Source organism: Pseudophryne corroboree, chromosome 3, assembly GCF_028390025.1.
Source record: "Pseudophryne corroboree isolate aPseCor3 chromosome 3, aPseCor3.hap2, whole genome shotgun sequence".
NCBI lineage: Eukaryota > Metazoa > Chordata > Amphibia > Anura > Myobatrachidae > Pseudophryne > Pseudophryne corroboree.
This window is the reverse complement of record NC_086446.1, coordinates 720207528-720228497: the sequence shown is the minus strand read 5'-3', so window position 1 is coordinate 720228497 and position 20970 is coordinate 720207528. Positions and strand designations below refer to the sequence as shown.

Genomic DNA, 20970 nt, shown 5'->3' with positions numbered 1-20970 from the left:
CTCGCAGGAGCACTGGAGAGTATGTAAGACGAGTGGTTTTGTCTGCTGACCTTGTTCATCCAGAAGGATGTTGTCTGGCTTCACGTCTCTGCAACACATTAAAATGATTGTTATCCGTTAGTGTTTACCATATCACACGGACACTGCTCCCCCCTGTGCCAGCAACATACTCTTATTCCACTACATTAACTGTAAAGATCATTAAACAGCAAACTACTCACATTAATATCATAATCTTGTATTTCACACACAGCTGGGTGTTCTGAAGAACAATCCGTTATATTGTAAATGACTGTACTAAATGTTTATATTGATGCTTTATTTTCTTTTCCTTTTTTTCTCTAACTTTTAAATAAAGCAAAGCCACAAGTCCCACCAAGAACCAATCAGCATCTGTCATGTTACAGACTGTGGGAGGGATGTACTCACTGTTCTACGATATGCATCACACCATTGCGATAGAAGAACTTTTGTGGTTCCGGAGTCCTTTTGCGCATGCGCAGAATGACATGCAAACCGCAGGGGTGCTGGGAGGAATCCGATTGGCTCCCTCTCAGAAGGAATGTGAAAAGAAGCTGATAGGGTTCAAACTCCCGAATGTATCACATTCCGTAGCGTGGCGCATATGCGAAATGCGGGCAAAACTCTGAAAACTGCATTTTCAGTATTTTGGCTGCATTTTCCGGCCCTGTGTTTGGGGGGGACCAATTAGGAGCTGATTGGTTGGTACTTTATCTCTCTCCATTTTATCTCTGTCCATACTTTGGTAAATATCTACCATTGGCTCAGATTTATCAAGACTTGGAGAGTGATAAATTGCACAGTGATAAAGTACCAACCGATCAGCGCCTACCTGTCATGTCACAGTCTGTGTTTGAAAAATGACAGTTAGGAGCTGATTGGTTGGTACTTTATCACCGTGCAATGTATCACTCTCAGAGGCTTGAGAAATCTGGGCCATTGTCTTTTAATGCTGGATGCATATGTTGTCATTGTGTAAACAAAAAAAAACAAACAAGCGTATTTTCTTCATTTTCTGTGGCCCGTGCTCCACATGGGAAATACTATAAAACACATTTTGTTCTTTGCTCTTGCTTAATCCTTTGTAGCCCATATTAAAAAGAAACAATCAAATAAGAAAAATCCATAAAGATCACAGTTGGGTTTAACACGGACTACCCATCACAAATGTGTTCCCATGCTACAGTAGCTACATTTGATTGGCTAGCTGTGAAATCTTACTGGGAAACCTGGCTTTTCCCCATTGGTTCAATTAAAAAAAAAAAGTTTTTCATTTTTATTTTTTTATCTTCAGGTAAATGGAAGCTTCTGCAGGTTTTTTTTTTGTGTGTTTTCTTCCTTCAAGTGACTTTATTGTAATACATGTGTGTCTTCCTTCTGCATTTTCCAGTCAGATATTATATAATCAGGGGCTGAGTTGTATATCGTGGAATATATAGGGGAACAACACAGCCCTATTCTCCGCATTGGATACAATGTTAACCATACAGCTACCATTCTCCCTGGTAATATGAAAACTATGGGCCTACTGTAATTCAGACCTGATTGCAAGAGCAAAATCTTTCTGTAAAGAGCAAAACCATCGGGGTCATTCCGACCTGATCGCACCCTAGCTATTTTTTGCAGCGCTGCGATCAGGTCAAAACTGCGCATGCGTATGCACCGCAATGTGCAGGCGCACTGTATGGGTACAAAGCAGATCGTTGCTGGGCGATGGATTTATCGGAGAATCCATTCGCACAGCCGATTGTATGAAGAGTGACAGGAAGAAGGCGTTTGTGGGTGTCAACTGACCATTTTCAGGGAGTGGTAGGGAAAACGCAGGCGTGTCCAAGCGTTTGCAGGGCGGGTGTCTGATGTCAATTCCGTGACCGGACAGGCTGAAGTGATCGCAGCGGCTGAGTAAGTTCACACCTACTCAGAAACTGCACAAAACTTTTTTGTACAGCTCGGCTGCACAAGCGAAAATACACTCCCCCATAGGTGGTGACTATCTGAGCGCGGCGCTGCAAAAAATAGCTATAGAACGATCAACTCGGAATGACCCCCCATTTGCACTGCAGGTGGGGCAGATGTAACATGTGCAGAGAGAGTTAGATTTGGGTGGGTTATATTGTTTCTGTGCAGGGTAAATACTGGCTGCTGTATTTGACCCTGCAATTTAGATTTCAGTTTGAACACACCCCACCCAAATCTAACTCTCTCTGCACATGTTATATCTGCCTCACCTGCGGTGCACATGGTTTTGTCCATTAGAGAAAAAGTTTGCTGTTGCAATCAGGTCTGAATTAAGCCCTATTCCAAGGGAAATGAGAACGACAACACATGTTAGGGGGCATGTACAAACCAGTAAATTAAAGTAGACTGAAGGTGGACACTTTTATTACACTTTAGAATGGCAAGCGATGCACAATATACGGCAACAGTACCTGTGGATTATATGTTGACTTCTTAGGTAATCTAAAGCTAAGCCCATTTCACAGATGTACAGCTTCACCGTCTCCTCTGTAAACTGAACATTTTGCTGTAGATGATACCGGAGGTCTCCGCCCAAGAGTAAGTCTACAACCATGAACATATCCTCCTCGTCTTGGAATGAATACCTGGAAGTCAGAACAAGGCACAGCAACCATGATATGTAATGCTGACGTGATGCTAGAAAACAGTTCTCTCCAGCAGCTGTTAGACTATAACTCTCAGCATGTTCTTGCAGCTGGCTGGCTGTACTGCCGAGAGTTGCAGATGTGTCCTCATTACATCTAGCACCTATACGCCATACAGCACGGGATGCCCAACATGTGTCTGAGGCTCTCTGAGTGGAGTAGCGTTCTGTAGCTTTCTTTCATTTTTGCATCTTATTGGCATCACAGACAAAGCGAAACACCACTCAAAGGGGTATATTCAATTAAGGTCGGATCCATTCCGACATGCATTTGGGGAGAGCCGCAGGCAGAAGAGGGAAAGCCGCGGGCAGAAGGGGGAGAGCCGCGGGCAGACGGGGGATAGCAGCGCTGCAGGAGGATGTGGCACAGCCGCCAGACCTTACGGCAGCGTCCACCCGGCTCCAGCAAGCGGGACCTTACTTGCTGGAGTCGGGTGGATGCTTCTGTGAGCAGCGGCTATGACACATTCTCCTGCAGCGCTGTGCTGTAGTGCTGCTGTCCCCTGTCTGCCTGCGGCTCTCCCCCCTCTCAGGTCCCTCATCTCAGTTCAACTTTTTTTTAAGTCGAACTGAGATGGTCGGAAACGGGGCCAAAACCTCTCAAATTTGGCCCTGTTTCCCTCAGAAGTACGCAAATCGGCAGCTATACCGCCAATTCACATACTATTCAACAAGTCTAATTCCCCGACTTGTCGAATAAAAATGCTCAGGACCGAATAGGTCGGAACCCCTTCCGACCTGAAAAAGTTGCAAACTGACGTCTTTTCGACAAGACGGCAGATTCGACCTTAATTGAATATACCCCATAGTGTACAGAGAGGCTGGGCTGCAACTTTGGCTGCTCAGACATTAGTTTTAGACACGTAGAAAGACGGAAATGAAGCACAACGGGACTCGGTGTGAGAAAAAGCCACGGCCACTGGAGTCCAGTTGTTTTAATCATGTGAATAAGATGCATGCTGATTTTTCAACAAGTTTATACACAACGAGTTTTAAAACTCGTTGCGTACGAGAAATGGTGCTCCGGCCAATCAGCTCCTTTCATGTGTTTGAAAAATTACAGTTGGGAGCCAATTGGCTGGAGCTCCATTTTTTATATGCAAATGGGGGTAGGGTATTCAATTGTTTGAAAAGTCAGTTGGGTGTCTGTTTTTTCCTATCTAATAGACAGAAAAAAAACAGACACACAACCGACTTTTCAAACAATTGAATTCCCCCCAATGTGAATTTTAAAACTTGTGCATGATAAAACTTGTTGATAAATCATCTCCTTATTTTGAGCAAGAAAGATGTTCAGAGCAAATTGTCAAACACAACTACAAAAATAGGATTTTGGTACCTACCGGTAAATCCTTTTCTCTTAGTCCGTAGAGGATGCTGGGGACTCCAAAAGGACCATGAGGTATAGACGGATCCGCAGGAGCTTGGGCACACTATAAAGACTTAAACTGGGTGTGAACCGGCTCCTCCCTCTATGCCCCTCCTCCAGACCTCAGTTAGAAAACTGTGCCCAGGAGAGATGGACATTTCGAGGAAAGAATTTATTGTTATAAACACGGTGAGTGTCCTACCAGCTCACACCTCAAACACACCGTAGAGCGTGGCATTCAGTAGAATACCAGCCAACGACATGAACAAAACACAGCCACATGCTGAGAGAATATGTAATACAACCCGTGTGTCCACATAAGCAAAAATAAGACCCCGCATGCCATGGCATGAACAACGGTATCAACCGCCTGACAGAAAAAACACCACCAGGGTGTAACCAAAAGCAATAACTGCAGACACAGTACGCACTGGGACGGGCGCCCAGCATCCTCTACGGACTAAGAGAAAAGGATTTACCGGTAGGTACCAAAATCCTATTTTCTCATACGTCCTAGAGGATGCTGGGGACTCCAAAAGGACCATGGGGTTTAAACCAAAGCTCCAAAACGGGCGGGAGAGTGCGGACGACTCTGCAGCACCGAATGAGCAACAAAGGTCCCCAAAAAACAGGGCATCAAACTTGCAGAGCATAGCAAAAGCGTTTGATCCCGACCCAGAATCCGCTCGGCAAAGTTGAACCGCGGAAACTCCTCGGGCATCAGCCCAAGAAGAGCCCATCTTTCCACTAGAATGGGCCTCCACCGACTTCGGTAACGGCAATCCAGCCGTAGAACGAACATGCCAAACCGCATCACAGCTTCAGCGTGAAACAGACTGCAGAACGCAGTCTCCCAAACCATGTTGGGAACATACCAGAAAAACGGAGCCTCTGTTTCTCCAAACTGAGCCAAAATTGTCGATCTACATACTCAAAACCCTGGCTAGATCGAAGGAATTTGAATCAGCTAATGCCTAATTAACCACCGGCATCAAAATAGGCCGATTTCTGCGAAACCCAGAAACCGCTCTTGGTAGAACTACCAAGCGAGTACTCAATTCCTCTCTATCCACCTGAAAGATCAACAAAGCACTCGTGAGACAAGACCACCACTTCCGACACCCGCCTTGCGGACGTCAAAGCCAATAGCATGACCACTTTCCAAGAGAGAAATCTTGTAAAGAAACTTATTAGGCTTACATTCACACCGGCTAGTAAAGTATGGATAAGCGCGACCTAGCTGAAAGTCTGCCATAGGAGCCTTCCTGGATACACCCAAGACACATAACTACTCCAACTACGGTGGTAACACTTTACCGTTAGTTCTCTCCTAGCCTGAAGAATTGAGGATACGACCTCACTGGGAACACCCGTTCGGCTTAGGATATGGCATTCAATCGCCCCGCTGTCAGATGCAGCCACGGTAAGTCATGCTACACGCTGTGATCTTGTTGTAACATAACCTCACGTAGAGGAAGAGGGCAGTAATCTTCTATGAGTAAACCATGAAAAACTGGATAGCCAACCCTCGCTGACTAGACCGGATTCAAGAGGATCACCGGAACCTTTGATTCTCTGACGCTTACCATCGTCCGAAAAGTGAAAGCGGAGAGGCCACATAGACTGACTAAAGCACCCACGGTGTCCCGAGGATGGCCCCTGACATATCTTGAGTGTCCCTTGACCTGGAACAATCTCCCCGAGGCTACACTCCTCAAAGGCTTGGCACGTCTGGGAAAACTTCTCGATGACGACTGAATTTTTTCCAGTTGGAGATCGCGTCAGCAGAGGAAATCTATTTCACCGCCATCCACCTCCGGAACAAAGACTGCTAACATAGCGTTTACCAGACTTCCCACTCAACTGCAAACTGTGCATCTTCTGCCATTGCCGCTTTGCTCCTCGTTCCGCCATAGCGGCTCACTTACGCCCCTGCTGACAAGCCGTCTGGCAGAACTAACACGGGCAGAACACGAAGAATACGGTCGTCGAAAATAGCTCTTAATTCAAGAAAGCTTATAACAGACAAGCTTCCCAACTTAACCTTATCCTCTGGAAATACTTCCCTTGCAAAGGACCGCTCCCCAGCTTCGGAGATCTGTATGCACGGACACCAGGATCTAAACCTGGATCCCGAACCTTCATCCCTCTAGAAGGAGAGAACCGAGCCGACACCACAGGAGCGATGTCCTGGCCGTTAGGATTATATTCCGGTGCATGCGCATGTGAGACCCGGAACACACTTCAACTGGTCCCTTGAACACCACTCTGGTATTAGACCTGCTCACCGAAAAAAACCCTCTTAGGCCGCACCCATCTGTCTTATTAATAGGACATATTGATGAGGTGTCACCTCAAAGCCGATCCAACTCTGGATCCTCAGACCTCTTTCCACAGGAAAAACGCCAAACCTTAACCGGTCAGTATCTACTCCGAAAGCCACTTTCGACCTCTGCGTTGTTGGGAACAACAGTCAATCCCTGTGCCGAAGAACAAGCCGAGAGAAACAACGACTTGCCCCTTTATACAGGGACAATCAGACAATGTCCTGAACCTGACGCACCTCTGTATGGCGTCGCGTACTACCTCCCCTTCCAGAGGGAAACGGCAAGATCTATTAGAAAAAACAGGAAGGGGAAACAACCGTAAGTCAGAATGTCCCCCTTTGGATTCTATAAATAACTCACAGGTCCTAGTCTATTCCTGGACTAACTGAAAATTAGTAGACGAGTGCTCACCAGAGTGAGGACCAGCCCGATAGACTCAGCGACAAGTGGTGGATGTAGTGGAACAGAAAACGACATCCACTATTGCTAACCTAACAAGGCTGCAGAACACTTACCTTTTCACCTTCCACTGTCTGCACAGAAAAGGAAAAAAAGAACAGTATCAAACCGGTTAAAACGACTGCATCCCACAAAAGAATGCGTCACCAACCGTTGCGAAGGAGGCTTACTCACGAAGCTAGACCTACCAGAGGTATCCGCCGAGATTGACTGAACAGAGGCCACACCAAACAGCTGTATACCTCCCACCAGCATCTCCCGGAGACATCCTCCGCATTTTTCCGGTCACACCTCCTGCTGTCACGTGGCAGAATGCTGTAATGTTATACGGTAGAATAAACATAGGCAAGCCTACCCACTCTGGGTAGGGCAATTTTGTCGGATGCCTACCCGAACACCACAGTCCCTCAAATGCATATAGTGCGAATACGGTCAAAGTATAGAAATAAAATTTCACTTAGTTGCCTGTGTATGATCCCTTGCGACCGGGCTCTGCGTCGACCAGGAGTTGACTGTCATGATTTTCTCTCCGCGTTGTGAAGAGCAGAATATTTGGACTCCTTGAGAGCGACCAGCACATGACAAGAATACCATTATTTCAGCATTCATGGATATACATCATGTAATACACAATAAAACACACATATCCTAACCATGCATATATAACCTATATCTACATATCTACACATATATACATAACCTATACGCACGTGGATTGTCCAGACCTGTCAGGTCCCTAGTGACAGTAATGTGTTGCGAATGTGTATGACCATGTACTGACATGCCCCCGATATGGATCTATCAGGAACGTTATGGTCGACAGAAACTTAGTAAATGTCGACAGCAAGGAACAGTAAGTGGGCAAAAAATAATCATAATAACCACGGAATCCCGAGGGGTCTGAGGGAAGCATCCAAATACAATTCTGATAACACTCCCCCCCCATATACGTATAAATATACATATACATACATATAAATAGGTACAAGGCAATAACAGCCTGATAATTCATTACCCAGGAAACACCGTTGATGCCGACAGGGCATCCATAAAACTGTATCTCCCCTATTGTGTTTACTGTTTAAGCACACAAACACCCATTTGCTAATACTTAATTATCCGAATCAAGTACCGCCATACACCGGCGAAGCTGACAGTTATCCCCACAGCAGCTTATGACAAAGCCCTCACACCTGCCGACATATGTCGACTAACCAACAGTGGGTACAACAGGGAAAAGTGAATTTATGTAACATAAGAGTGAGCATGCGTCCATCATCAAACATAATGCCATATAAAAACCATATAGCATTAAAACACTGTGGCCCCCCCCCCCCCCCTTGGCGGGGATCTGAGGAAAATGGTGCTGACTCTATGAGGCCTAAGCTCCGCCCCTTCCCATTGCGCTTAAGCCCGCTCAACATATACATATATATAACCTTAACTCTGAGCTGGGGCTTATATACAGGAATCAACCCCCAGTATATACCTCTATATGTACACAATGCAGCCCAGGTCGACCCCCCCCCCCCCCCAGAAATTGTCGGTGTGTGGGAGCGACGGAGCGCAGCGTGCACGCTGCGGTGCCCTGGCGGGGTGAAGACACCCGGTGTCCGGGTATGTTCCCCCGCCCGGGATTCAACAAATGCTGCCCAGGGCGCTCGCCCCCAGCGCCCTGCACCCATGGAGCCGGCGGCAGTGGGAAACTGGCGCGCCGTGCGCTATTACACGCTGACGGGGGTCCGGGACACGGAGCCCGTGTCTCCCGCATAACCAACCTGTAATATGCTGCCCAAGGCGCTCTCCCCCCAGCGCCCTGCACCCGAGAGAGCCGGCAGGGAAGAAATGGCGCGTAGTGCGCTATCACATGCTGGCGGGCTTCCGGGACACGGAGCCCAGGCACCGCCAGAGAGTAAACGAAATAAGTGTAAAATGCCTGCCCAGGGCGCTCCCCCCCAGCGCCCTGCACCCGTGGGAGCCGCAGGCGGGGAAGTAATGGCGCGCAGTTATATGCTGGCGGGGGTATGATACCCTGGTACCGAAAAGCTTTTACGCCAGCCTGAAGAAGAAATCAGCAACCTGCTGCCCAGGGCGCTCCCCCCCCCAGCGCCCTGCACCCTGTGCGTGCCATTGGTGTGTGGGAGCATGGAGCACAGCGCGACCGCTGTACCTCCGTTACTGAAGTCTTCTGCCGTCACTGAAGTCTTCTGTCTTCTGCCTTCTAATACTCACCCGGCTTCTATCTTCTGGCTTCTGTGAGGGGGGTGATAGCGCGGCTCCGGGAACAAGCAGCTAGGCGCACCAAGTGATCGAACCCTCTGGAGCTAATGGTGTCCAGTAGCCGAGAAGCAGAGCCCTTGAACTAAGAAGAAGTAGGTCCTGCTTCTCTCCTCTCAGTCCCACGATGTAGGGAGCTTGTAGCCAGCAGGTCTCCCTGAAAATAAAAAACCTAACATAAAGTCTTTTAGAGACACTCAGGAGAGCTCCCCTAGTGTGTGTCCCATCACTCCAGGGCACAAAGTCTAACTGAGGTCTGGAGGAGGGGCATAGAGGGAGGAGCCAGTTCACACCCAGTTTAAGTCTTTATAGTGTGCCCAAGCTCCTGCGGATCCGTCTATACCCCATGGTCCTTTTGGAGTCCCCAGCATCCTCTAGGACGTATGAGAAATACATTTTGTTTAAAGAGACAACTGAGTCTGTGCCATAATTTCCAAGGTTATGTTTCCATGTGGATTCTCAGACTCATAAAACTGTGAAGCAGAAACATAAAACAAGTGATAAAATGGAATGTAGTAACATAAAAATGAAAATAAGTGATAAATGTTCCATTAATCAGAAGCAGACAGGTTATGTTTCTAGTAACAATTTCATGTGACATCTTTCAATTGAAATTCACAGCTTTATTTAAAGACTATATAACAATGGTCGCAAGGCGGTGACTAGCCACATTGATGACAGGACTAATTTGCCATTCTTTCTCTGTGCTGCACAGTTTAGAGGAATTCAGCTAATATTTATTTCCCGGTATTTAATCAATGTATGAAGATGTGCCCAGCATTTAATTCAATATGTTAGATTTATTGAGTTGTTTCGCTATTGCTACAATGCAATATGCATTAATTTTAACTCTCCCAGGGATTAGAGGCCAGTAAAGGTCATGATGTCTATATGCAGTAGCCAAACTTCCTGTTATGACAATATAATGAACTGAAAAGTACTTAAGATATCTGTTGTCTACATGCAGAGGTGGCAGCCATTTTGTAGGCCATTTTTTTGTAAGGGGGGGTAGGGGAAGGAGCAAACCCAAGACCTCAGTCCTGTGCGGCACTAATGCTAACCACTACACCAACAGTACTAATAACAAAGCCACAAAAACAGGAAAAGCAAAGACCAAATTATACTGTACTTTTAGAAGGCTACAGAATTAAATTAGAATATTAAATCTGCTTACCAAAGGTTGACTAAAAAAACGTGCTCGATTTCCTGCATGATTTCCAACTCTCTGAAGACGTTCCGTACTTCATCCCTCTCAATGCACTGCTGCTTATTCATGTACTTCATGGCATACATTGTTTCAGTGTCCTTCTTCTGGACAATACAAACCTAGGTCAAAGAGAAGACACATAGGGAATTGTTTTGGTGCAATGTTCCTACAGAAAGTGGGTCGGCAGTATGACATGAAGTTTTTTCTGTTGCCCCCTCTAATACAGTGCATCCATCTGAGTTTATCAGTAGCCTAAATTGTGGAAAATAAATCTATTCTAGAACACAAGAAAGTCCTAGTCTAGAACACAAGAAAGCCCTAGCTATGAGGAACGGCAATCCCATCACACTATTTCATGGCCAGCTGATTCTTCAATGGTAGCAGAATGATGGAACTATGGATCCCAGATATGAGGGCTGGGGATACTACGGTTACTTAAACTGGTTGCAAGCTTCCTATACGAGCTCCAGTTTGCTGACTGCTGGACAGGAGAGATAAGTGGGATCTAGTACAATTGTTGGCCTATGGTGGCATCACAGGTATGTGTGATTTGTGAAAGATTTAATGAAGGATACATTTTTTACAGTTGTTTGTAATGCTGCCCATACACCAAAAGATTTATTGTCAGATCTGGCTGGTTGGAATGAAAACCTGGTAATGGCTGAGAGCAAATGACAATTGACCATTTGCTCCTAAATGCCGTAAAACTGACAAAAACAGTCGTTCAGACAAATTGGTTAAATCAGATGGATTTAACCAATGACACTTGGGAACACCTGGACAATTAGGCAATTACGTGTAGAGAATAAATATTATCAACACAACTAGCCATCATAAAATCACGTAAGTTTAAATTATAGCTCATTCCCTAAAAGCTAACACCTTGCCAAATCATATCATGCCACAATGCTTTGAGATATGCCATGATACTGTAGATATGTGTCAGTATAACAGTAGAATATACTAGCTATTCATTTAGACATTGTAACTGGGGAGCCATGCTGTAACATCTAAAGCTGGGTACACAGTAGATGATGTGGCTGTTGGCAGTGGTGGCGAGAGAGGGGGGGAGAGAGGGTACAAATTACCCGGGCCCAGGTCTGATGGAGGGGCCCAGGTCCCCTCCCCCTTACCTGGCAGCAGCATCTGCAGCTCTTCTTCTCAGTCCAGCACATGCTGCTGTGTACTGGGCTGCAGTGTGGCAATTGAGGTGCTTAAAATACTATTTTTTTTTTCAGTATTTTTTTTCCCAAGGGTACATGACCACACCTCCTTTGATTAGGCCACCCCCCCTGAAAAGTACCTGGACCCAGCCCGGCTCTCGACTGCCCTGGCTGTCGGCCGACAGGATGACTGATGTAACGATGCATCAGCTGTCCCATATACAATGAACTATATAGCACTCGACCTCGCTACAGTACATATCGTTCAGTGACCACTTCCAGAAGCATGGTGTGGTTCAAAATATCGTCTGATCGGCCTAAAGCGCAGGCTGATCAGAAGACGCAATGAACGACCCGTGGGAGCGTGCAATAGACCGTACACACTAGAAAATGTGCACAATATATATATATATCGCCGGAACAGACGATATATCTTCTAGTGCAGTAGTTTTAAACTCGGTCCTTAGGACCTCAAACAGGTCGCGTTTTGCAGATCACAACTGTCATATTTCAAAAATCCACAGGTGACCTGAAAAACAGGAACTTTGGGGCAGATTTATTAAGCTCGGTGAAGTGATAAAGTGGAAGGTGATAACGCACCAGCCAGTCAGCTCCTAACTGTCATTTTTGAAACACAGCCTGTAACATGGCAGTTAGGATCTGATTGGCTGGTCCTTTATCACCTTCCACTTTATCACTTCACCGAGCTTAGTAAATCTGCCCCTGAGTGAGGTCCTGAAGACAAAGGAGCAGATGTATTAACCTGGAGAAGGGATAAAGAAGTGATAAACCAGTGATAAGCGCAAGGAAATAACGCAACAGCCAATCATTATGGATTTGAAAAATGACAGTTAGGAGCTAACTGGCTGGTGCACCCTGGGGCAGATGTATTAAGCCTGGAAAAGGCATAAAGAAGTGATAAAGCAGTGAAAAGTGCAAGGTGATAATGCACCAGCCAATCAGCTCATAACTGCCAATTTACATATTGGAGCTGACTGGCTGGTGCGTTATCACCTTGCACTTATCACTGCTTTATCACTTCTTTATCCCTTCACCAGGCTTAATACATCTGGCCCAGAGATTGAGAACCTGTGGTCTAGTGTGTACCCAGCCTAAGAAGATCCGCTATCTATGCCATATGTATTATTAGTACCAAACAACTTTCTTATTTAAATATGCTTGGAGTATCTAGTTTTATTTTGAGTAAAGAAGAAACTTACAGGACCCTTTAAATATCTTGATACATAAGTCAGTTGCACTCTTTAACTCAGTGCCAGGGAATGAACTGGGGATTTCACTACTACATCAGTATGTCAGCAACGTCTGCACTACAACAGCAGTTTTACACTGCCTTGCCTTCATCTTATACCCCTTTCACATCGCACAAATAACCCGGTATCGACACGGCATATTGGCGTGTCGAAACGGGTCAGTGTGCGATGTGAAAGCTCCTTTGCTGAATTAGCGGGTCGCCTGACCCGGTAATTCAACCCAGTATAAAATAAGGGTTATACCCGGGTTGAATACCGGGTCAGGCGCAGTGTGAATGGGAGCCGTCGGAAAGCCACCAAAGCAAAGCAAATGCCAGATCCCATCCGGTAAGGACACGTTTCTCTAACCGGGTGGGATCCGGCATTTGTGATCTGAAAGCGGCATTAGTAATGTTTTGTTTTTGCTAGGCCTGGGCTGCAAATCTACAATTTTCCAGAGGGGCCAGTACACCTTAGATCTGCGTTTTCCAACCTCGGTCCTGAAGGCACACCAACAGTCCAGGTTTTAGTGATATCCATGTATGTGCATTGCATCTATTCAATGCTGGGAGGGGAGCAGGGGGCTGCCCAGCTGCTCCGTGGCACTCGGCCACGCCCACTCGGCAGATGCCATGCCCCTTCCGCGGCATGGCACGCCCCCTTTTCGGGTCGCGCGCGGCTTCGCCGTGCAGGGGTCCCTCTTCTTCCCCCTTCAAAGTTGGGAGGTATGATTAAGGGGGTAATTAAGATCTGATCGCAGCAGCAAATTTGTTAGCTAATGGGCCAAACCATGTGCACCGCAGGTGGGGCAGATAGACATACCTCCCAACTGTCCCGATTTTGGCAGGATAGTCCGGTTTTTCACGGTCTGTCCCGCTGTCCCACCCGAGGGTCGCAGTGTCCCGCGAGTGGGGGGGCAGTTGGGAGATCCCTCCCTGTCACTCGCTGCTCTGAGGAGAGCAGCGGTGAATAGATGCTGTGCGCATGCGCACAGCGTCTATTCCTGGCAGAGAGGGACAGGGGGCATGGCCAGCAGCTCTCACAGCGCTGTCCATGCCCCATAATTATGAAAACGGAGGCGTGGCTTGTGATCGCGGCACTTGCCACGAGGTCACGCCCCCTTTCCGATAGGCCACACACCCTAATTTTGGGCGTGCGTCTTCGGCGCGCGCTGATGTCCCTCCTTGGATGCCAGCAAAGTTGGGAGGTATGGATATAACATGTGCAGAGAGAGTTAGATTTGGGTGGGGTGTGTTCAAACTGAAATCTAAATTGCAGTGTAAAAATAAAGCAGCCAGTATTTACCCTGCACAGAAACAATATAACACACCCAAATCTAACTCTCTCTACACATGTTATATCTGCAGTGCGCATGGTTTTGCCCATTAGCTAACAAATTTGCTGCTGCGATCAGATCTGAATTCATCTGTCCTCAAGCATGGCTATCCTTAAAACCTGGACTGTTAGTGTGCCTTGGGGACCGTGTTTGGGAACCCCTGCCTTAGAGGATTAGGTGGTTGGTCTGGGCTCCCAAACGTATCTTTCTCTAACGTCCTAGTGGATGCTGGGGACTCCGAAAGGACCATGGGGAATAGCGGCTCCGCAGGAGACTGGGCACAAAGTAAAAGCTTTAGGACTAGCTGGTGTGCACTGGCTCCTCCCCCTATGACCCTCCTCCAAGCCTCAGTTAAGATTTTGTGCCCGAACGAGAAGGGTGCAATCTAGGTGGCTCTCCTGAGCTGCTTAGAGTAAAAGTTTAAATAGGTTTTTTATTTTCAGTGAGACCTGCTGGCAACAGGCTCACTGCATCGAGGGACTAAGGGGAGAAGAAGCGAACTCACCTGCGTGCAGAGTGGATTGGGCTTCTTAGGCTACTGGACATTAGCTCCAGAGGGACGATCACAGGCCCAGCCATGGATGGGTCCCGGAGCCGCGCCGCCGGCCCCCTTACAGATGCTGAAGCAAGAAGAGGTCCATAAATCGGCGGCAGAAGACTTTCCTGTCTTCATAAGGTAGCGCACAGCACTGCAGCTGTGCGCCATTGCTCTCAGCACACTTCACACTTCGGTCACTGAGGGTGCAGGGCGCTGGGGGGGGGGGGCGCCCTGGGAAGCAATGAATTTACCTTATTTGGCAAAAAATACATCACATATAGCTCCTGGGCTATATGGATGTATTTAACCCCTGCCAGTTTTCCAGAAAAAAGCTGGAGAAGAGCCCGCCGTGAAGGGGGCGGGGCCTATCTCCTCAGCACACAGCGCCATTTTTCCCACACAGCTCCGCTGGTAGGAAGGCTCCCAGAATCTCCCCTGCATCCTGCAACTACAGAAACAGGGTAAAAAAGAGAGGGGGGCACTTATTTGGCAAAATAACAGCTATAAGCAGCTATAAGGGATAGACACTTATTGTAAGGTTGTCCCTATACATATATAGCGCTCTGGTGTGTGCTGGCAAACTCTCCCTCTGTCTCCCCAAGGGGCTAAGTGGGTCCTGTCCTCTATCAGAGCATTCCCTGTGTGTGTGCTGGGTGTCGGTACGTGTGTGTCGACATGTATGAGGAGGAAAATGATGTGGAGGCGGAGCAATTGCCTATAATGGTGATGTCACCCCCTAGGGAGTCGACACCTGAATGGATGGCCGTAATTAAGGAATTACGTGACAGTGTCGGCACGTTACAGAAAACTGTTGACGACATGAGACAGCCGGCAGCTCAGTTAGTGCCTGTCCAGGCGTCTCAAACACCGTCAGGGGCTATTAAACGCCCGTTACCTCAGTGGGTCGACACGGACCCAGACACAGACACTGACTCCAGTGTCGACGGTGAAGAAACAAACGTATTTTCCAGTAGGGCCACACGTTACATGATCACGGCAATGAAGGAGGTTTTGCACATCTCTGATACTGCAAGTACCACAAAAAGGGGTATTATGTGGGGTGTGAAAAAACTACCCGTAGTTTTTCCTGAATCAGATGAATTGAATGAAGTGTGTGATGAAGCGTGGGTTACCCCCGACAAAAAACTGCTAATTTCTAAAAAATTATTGGCACTATATCCCTTCCCACCAGAGGTTAGGGCTCGTTGGGAAACACCCCCTAGGGTGGATAAGGCGCTCACACGCTTATCAAAACAAGTGGCGTTACCGTCTCCAGAAACGGCCGCCCTTAAGGAGCCAGCAGATAGGAGGCTGGAAAATATCCTTAAAAGTATATACACTCATACTGGTGTTATACTGCGACCAGCAATCGCCTCAGCCTGGATGTGCAGTGCTGGGGTGGCTTGGTCGGATTCCCTGACTGAAAATATTGATACCCTGGACAGGGACAATATATTATTGACTATAGAGCATTTAAAGGATGCATTCCTATATATGCGAGATGCACAGAGAGACATTTGCACTCTGGCATCAAGAGTAAGTGCGATGTCCATTTCGGCCAGAAGAGGATTATGGACGCGACAGTGGTCAGGGGATGCGGATTCCAAACGGCATATGGAAGTATTGCCGTATAAAGGGGAGGAGTTATTTGGGGGCGGTCTATCGGACCTGGTGGCCACGGCAACGGCTGGGAAATCCACCTTTTTACCCCAAGTCACCTCGCAGCAGAAAAAGATACCGTCTTTTCAGGCTCAGTCCTTTCGTCCCCACAAGGGCAAGCGGGCAAAAGGCCACTCATATCTGCCCCGGGGCAGAGGAAGGGGAAAAAGACTGCAACAGACAGCTTCTTCCCACGAACAGAAGCCCTCCCCCGCTTCTGCCAAGTCCTCAGCATGACGCTGGGGCCTTACAAGCGGACTCAGGCACGGTGGGGGCCCGTCTCAAGAATTTCAGCGCGCAGTGGGCTCACTCGCAAGTGGACCCCTGGATCCTGCAGGTAGTATCTCAGGGGTACAAATTGGAATTCGAGACGTCTCCCCCTCGCCGGTTCCTGAAGTCTGCTTTACCAACGTCTACCCCCGACAGGGAGGCGGTATTGGAAGCCATTCACAAGCTGTATTCCCAGCAAGTGATAATCAAGGTACCCCTCCTACAACAGGGAAAGGGGTATTACTCCACGCTGTTTGTGGTACCGAAGCCGGACGGCTCGGTGAGACCCATTTTAAATCTGAAATCCTTGAACACTTACATAAAAAGGTTCAAGTTCAAGATGGAGTCACTCAGAGCAGTGATAGCGAACCTGGAAGAAGGGGACTACATGGTGTCTCTGGACATCAAGGATGCTTACCTCCATGTCCCAATTTGCCCTTCTCACCAAGGGTACCTCAGGTTTGTGGTACAGAACTGTCACTATCAGTTTCAGACGCTGCCGTTTGGATTGTCCACGGCACCCCGGGTCTTTACCAAGGTAATGGCCGAAATGATGATTCTTCTTCGAAGAAAAGGCGTCTTAATTATCCCTTACTTGGACGATCTCCTGATAAGGGCACGGTCCAGAGAACAGTTAGAGGTCGGAGTAGCACTATCTCAAATAGTACTACGACAGCACGGATGGATTCTAAATATTCCAAAATCGCAGCTGATTCCGACGACACGTCTGCTGTTCCTAGGGATGATTCTGGACACAGTACAGAAAAAGGTGTTTCTCCCGGAAGAGAAAGCCAGGGAGTTATCCGACCTAGTCAGGAAACTCCTAAGACCAGGCCAGGTGTCAGTGCATCAGTGCACAAGGGTCCTGGGAAAGATGGTGGCTTCTTACGAAGCGATTCCATTCGGCAGATTCCACGCAAGAACTTTTCAGTTGGATCTGCTAGACAAATGGTCCGGATCGCATCTTCAAATGCATCAGCGGATAACCCTGTCTCCAAGGACAAGGGTGTCTCTCCTGTGGTGGTTACAGAGTGCTCATCTCCTAGAGGGCCGCAGATTCGGCATTCAGGATTGGGTCCTGGTGACCACGGATGCCAGCCTGAGAGGCTGGGGAGCAGTCACACAGGGAAAAAATTTCCAGGGCTTGTGGTCAAGCATGGAAACGTAATTTCACATAAATATCCTGGAACTAAGGGCCATTTACAATGCCCTAAGTCAGGCAAGGCCTCTGCTTCAGGGTCAGCCAGTATTGATCCAGTCGGACAACATCACGGCAGTCGCCCATGTAAACAGACAGGGCGGCACAAGAAGCAGGAGGGCAATGACGGAAGTGGCAAGGATTCTTCGCTGGGCGGAAAATCATGTGATAGCACTGTCAGCAGTGTTCATTCCGGGAGTGGACAACTGGGAAGCAGACTTCCTCAGCAGACACGATCTTCACCCGGGGGAGTGGGGACTTCACCCAGAAGTCTTCCACATGATTGTAAACCGTTGGGAAAAACCAAAGGTGGACAGGATGGCGTCTCGCCTCAACAAAAAACTGGACAGATATTGCTCCAGGTCAAGGGACCCTCAGGCAATAGCTGTGGACGCTCTGGTAACACCGTGGGTGTACCGGTCAGTGTATGTGTTCCCTCCTCTTCCTCTCATACCAAAAGTACTGAGAATCATAAGAAGGAGAGGAGTAAAGACTATACTCGTGGCTCCGGATTGGCCAAGAAGGACTTGGTACCCGGAAATTCAAGAGATGCTCACGGAAGACCCGTGGCCTCTACCTCTAAGACAGGACCTGCTCCAGCAGGGACCATGTCTGTTCCAAGACTTACCGCGGCTGCGTTTGACGGCATGGCGGTTGAACGCCGGATCCTGAAGGAAAAAGGCATTCCGGATGAAGTCATCCCTACCCTGATCAAAGCCAGGAAGGATGTAACTGTACAACATTATCACCGTATTTGGCGTAAATATGTTGCGTGGTGCGAGGCCAGGAAGGCCCCTACGGAGGAATTTCAACTGGGTCGATTCCTGCATTTCCTGCAAACAGGACTGTCTATGGGCCTCAAATTAGGGTCCATTAAGGTTCAAATTTCGGCCCTGTCGATATTCTTCCAAAAAGAACTAGCTTCTGTTCCTGCAGTTCAGACGTTTGTCAAGGGAGTACTGCATATACAGCCTCCTTTTGTGCCTCCAGTGGCACCTTGGGATCTCAATGTAGTGTTGGGATTCCTAAAATCACATTGGTTTGAACCACTCACCACTGTGGACTTGAAATATCTCACATGGAAAGTGGTAATGCTGTTAGCCCTGGCTTCAGCCAGGCGTGTATCAGAATTGGCGGCTTTATCCTATAAAAGCCCTTACCTAATTTTTCATACGGACAGGGCAGAATTGAGGACTCGTCCTCAATTTCTCCCTAAGGTGGTTTCAGCATTTCACTTAAACCAACCTATTGTGGTGCCTGCGGCTACTAGGGACTTGGAGGATTCCAAGTTGCTGGACGTAGTCAGGGCCCTGAAAATATATGTTTCCAGGACGGCTGGAGTCAGAAAATCTGACTCGCTGTTTATCCTGTATGCTCCCAACAAGCTGGGTGCTCCTGCTTCTAAGCAGACGATTGCTCGTTGGATTTGTAGTACAATTCAGCTTGCACATTCTGTGGCAGGCCTGCCACAGCCAAAATCTGTAAAAGCCCATTCCACACGGAAAGTGGGCTCATCTTGGGCGGCTGCCCGAGGGGTCTCGGCTTTACAACTTTGCCGAGCAGCTACTTGGTCAGGGGCAAACACGTTTGCTAAATTCTACAAATTTGATACCCTGGCTGAGGAGGACCTGGAGTTCTCTCATTCGGTGCTGCAGAGTCATCCGCACTCTCCCGCCCGTTTGGGAGCTTTGGTATAATCCCCATGGTCCTTTCGGAGTCCCCAGCATCCACTAGGACGTTAGAGAAAATAAGAATTTACTTACCGATAATTCTATTTCTCATAGTCCGTAGTGGATGCTGGGCGCCCATCCCAAGTGCGGATTGTCTGCATTACTTGTACATAGTTATTGTTACAAAAATCGGGTTATTGTTGTTGTGAGCCATCTTTTCAGAGGCTCCTTCTGTTATCATGCTGTTAACTGGGTTCAGATCACAAGTTGTACGGTGTGATTGGTGTGGCTGGTATGAGTCTTACCCGGGATTCAAAATCCTTCCTTATTGTGTACGCTCGTCCGGGCACAGTATCCTAACTGAGGCTTGGAGGAGGGTCATAGGGGGAGGAGCCAGTGCACACCAGCTAGTCCTAAAGCTTTTACTTTGTGCCCAGTCTCCTGCGGAGCCGCTATTCCCCATGGTCCTTTTGGAGTCCCCAGCATCCACTACGGACTATGAGAAATAGAATTATCGGTAAGTAAATTCTTATTTTCATTGGCTGCTAAGCCTTTGTCATTTTCCCAGCCCTGCTTTCCTTAAAACTATTACAGCTGCAGTTTCTGCACTCTGGGGGTCATTCCGAGTTGATCGCTCGTTGCCGATTTTCGCAATCAAGTGAAAAAACGGCAATTCTGCGCATGCGCATGGTACTTTCACACAAAACTTTGTATATTTACACAAGCTCGAGCAACGTTTTTTCATCGCTCGAGTGATCGTAGTGTGATTGACAGGAAGTGGGTGTTTCTGGGCGGAAACTGTCCGTTTTCCGGGAGTGTGCTAAAAAACGCAGGCGTGCCAGGTAAAAACGCAGGAGTGGCTGGGGAAACGGGGGAGTGGCTGGCCGAACGCAGGGCGTGTTTGTGACGTCAAACCAGGAACTAAACGGACTGAGGTGATCGCAAGGTAGGAGTAGGTCTGGAGCTACTCAGAAACTGTAAGGAATTATTTAGTAGCAGAACTGCTAATCTTTCGTTCGCTATTCTGCTAAGCTAAGATACACTCCCAGTGGGCGGCGGCCTAGCGTGTGCAATGCTGCTAAAAGCAGCTAGCGAGCGATCAACTTGGAATGACCACCTCTGTGCAATCCCCTTTGTCAGTGCCAGGAGCCAATGAATGGTATGGTCCTCGGGTAATCACCATTAGAGAGTTGAGCATCATGTGTTTGGGCTAGGTATGGTACAAAAATGTAAAAGTTCAGTATGTCGCCATTCAGAATTTCAAGCCAGAATGTCAACATATTCTGTATGCCAACATTTACAATGTCGACGTAGATGGGAAGTTGACATGTCAGATGTGAGGCAGATGTACTAAGCATTGCAGAGAGAGATGCCACTCCGAACTTCCCCCCTCCGCTGCATTATAGTCTACTTTCACTCCCCCCCCCCCGTCCAGGTCATAGACTGCTTACCTGGTGGCCCAGGTGAGCAGTCTCATGTCCCAGAGCAAGTGGTGGAGGAGGTAGTGTTACCCGGCGGAGGGGGTTAGTCCGGAGCGGCAGGGCTGCCATAAGAAATTGTGGGG

The 20970-nt window shown here is 47.9% G+C and overlaps 1 protein-coding gene across 1 annotated transcript in view; it reads right to left on the bottom strand.

Annotated features, from left to right (window-relative positions):
* Nucleotides 1-20970, bottom strand: part of STK32C (serine/threonine kinase 32C) — a 682919-nt gene that overhangs the window by 74664 nt on the left and 587285 nt on the right. Inside the window, exons 3-5 of the mRNA XM_063962178.1 lie at nucleotides 10290-10441; nucleotides 2451-2624; nucleotides 51-88 (exon numbers count right to left, since the gene is read on the bottom strand). Of these exons, the coding sequence (XP_063818248.1) occupies nucleotides 51-88; nucleotides 2451-2624; nucleotides 10290-10441 (364 nt within the window). The remainder of the gene's footprint in view (nucleotides 1-50; nucleotides 89-2450; nucleotides 2625-10289; nucleotides 10442-20970) is intronic.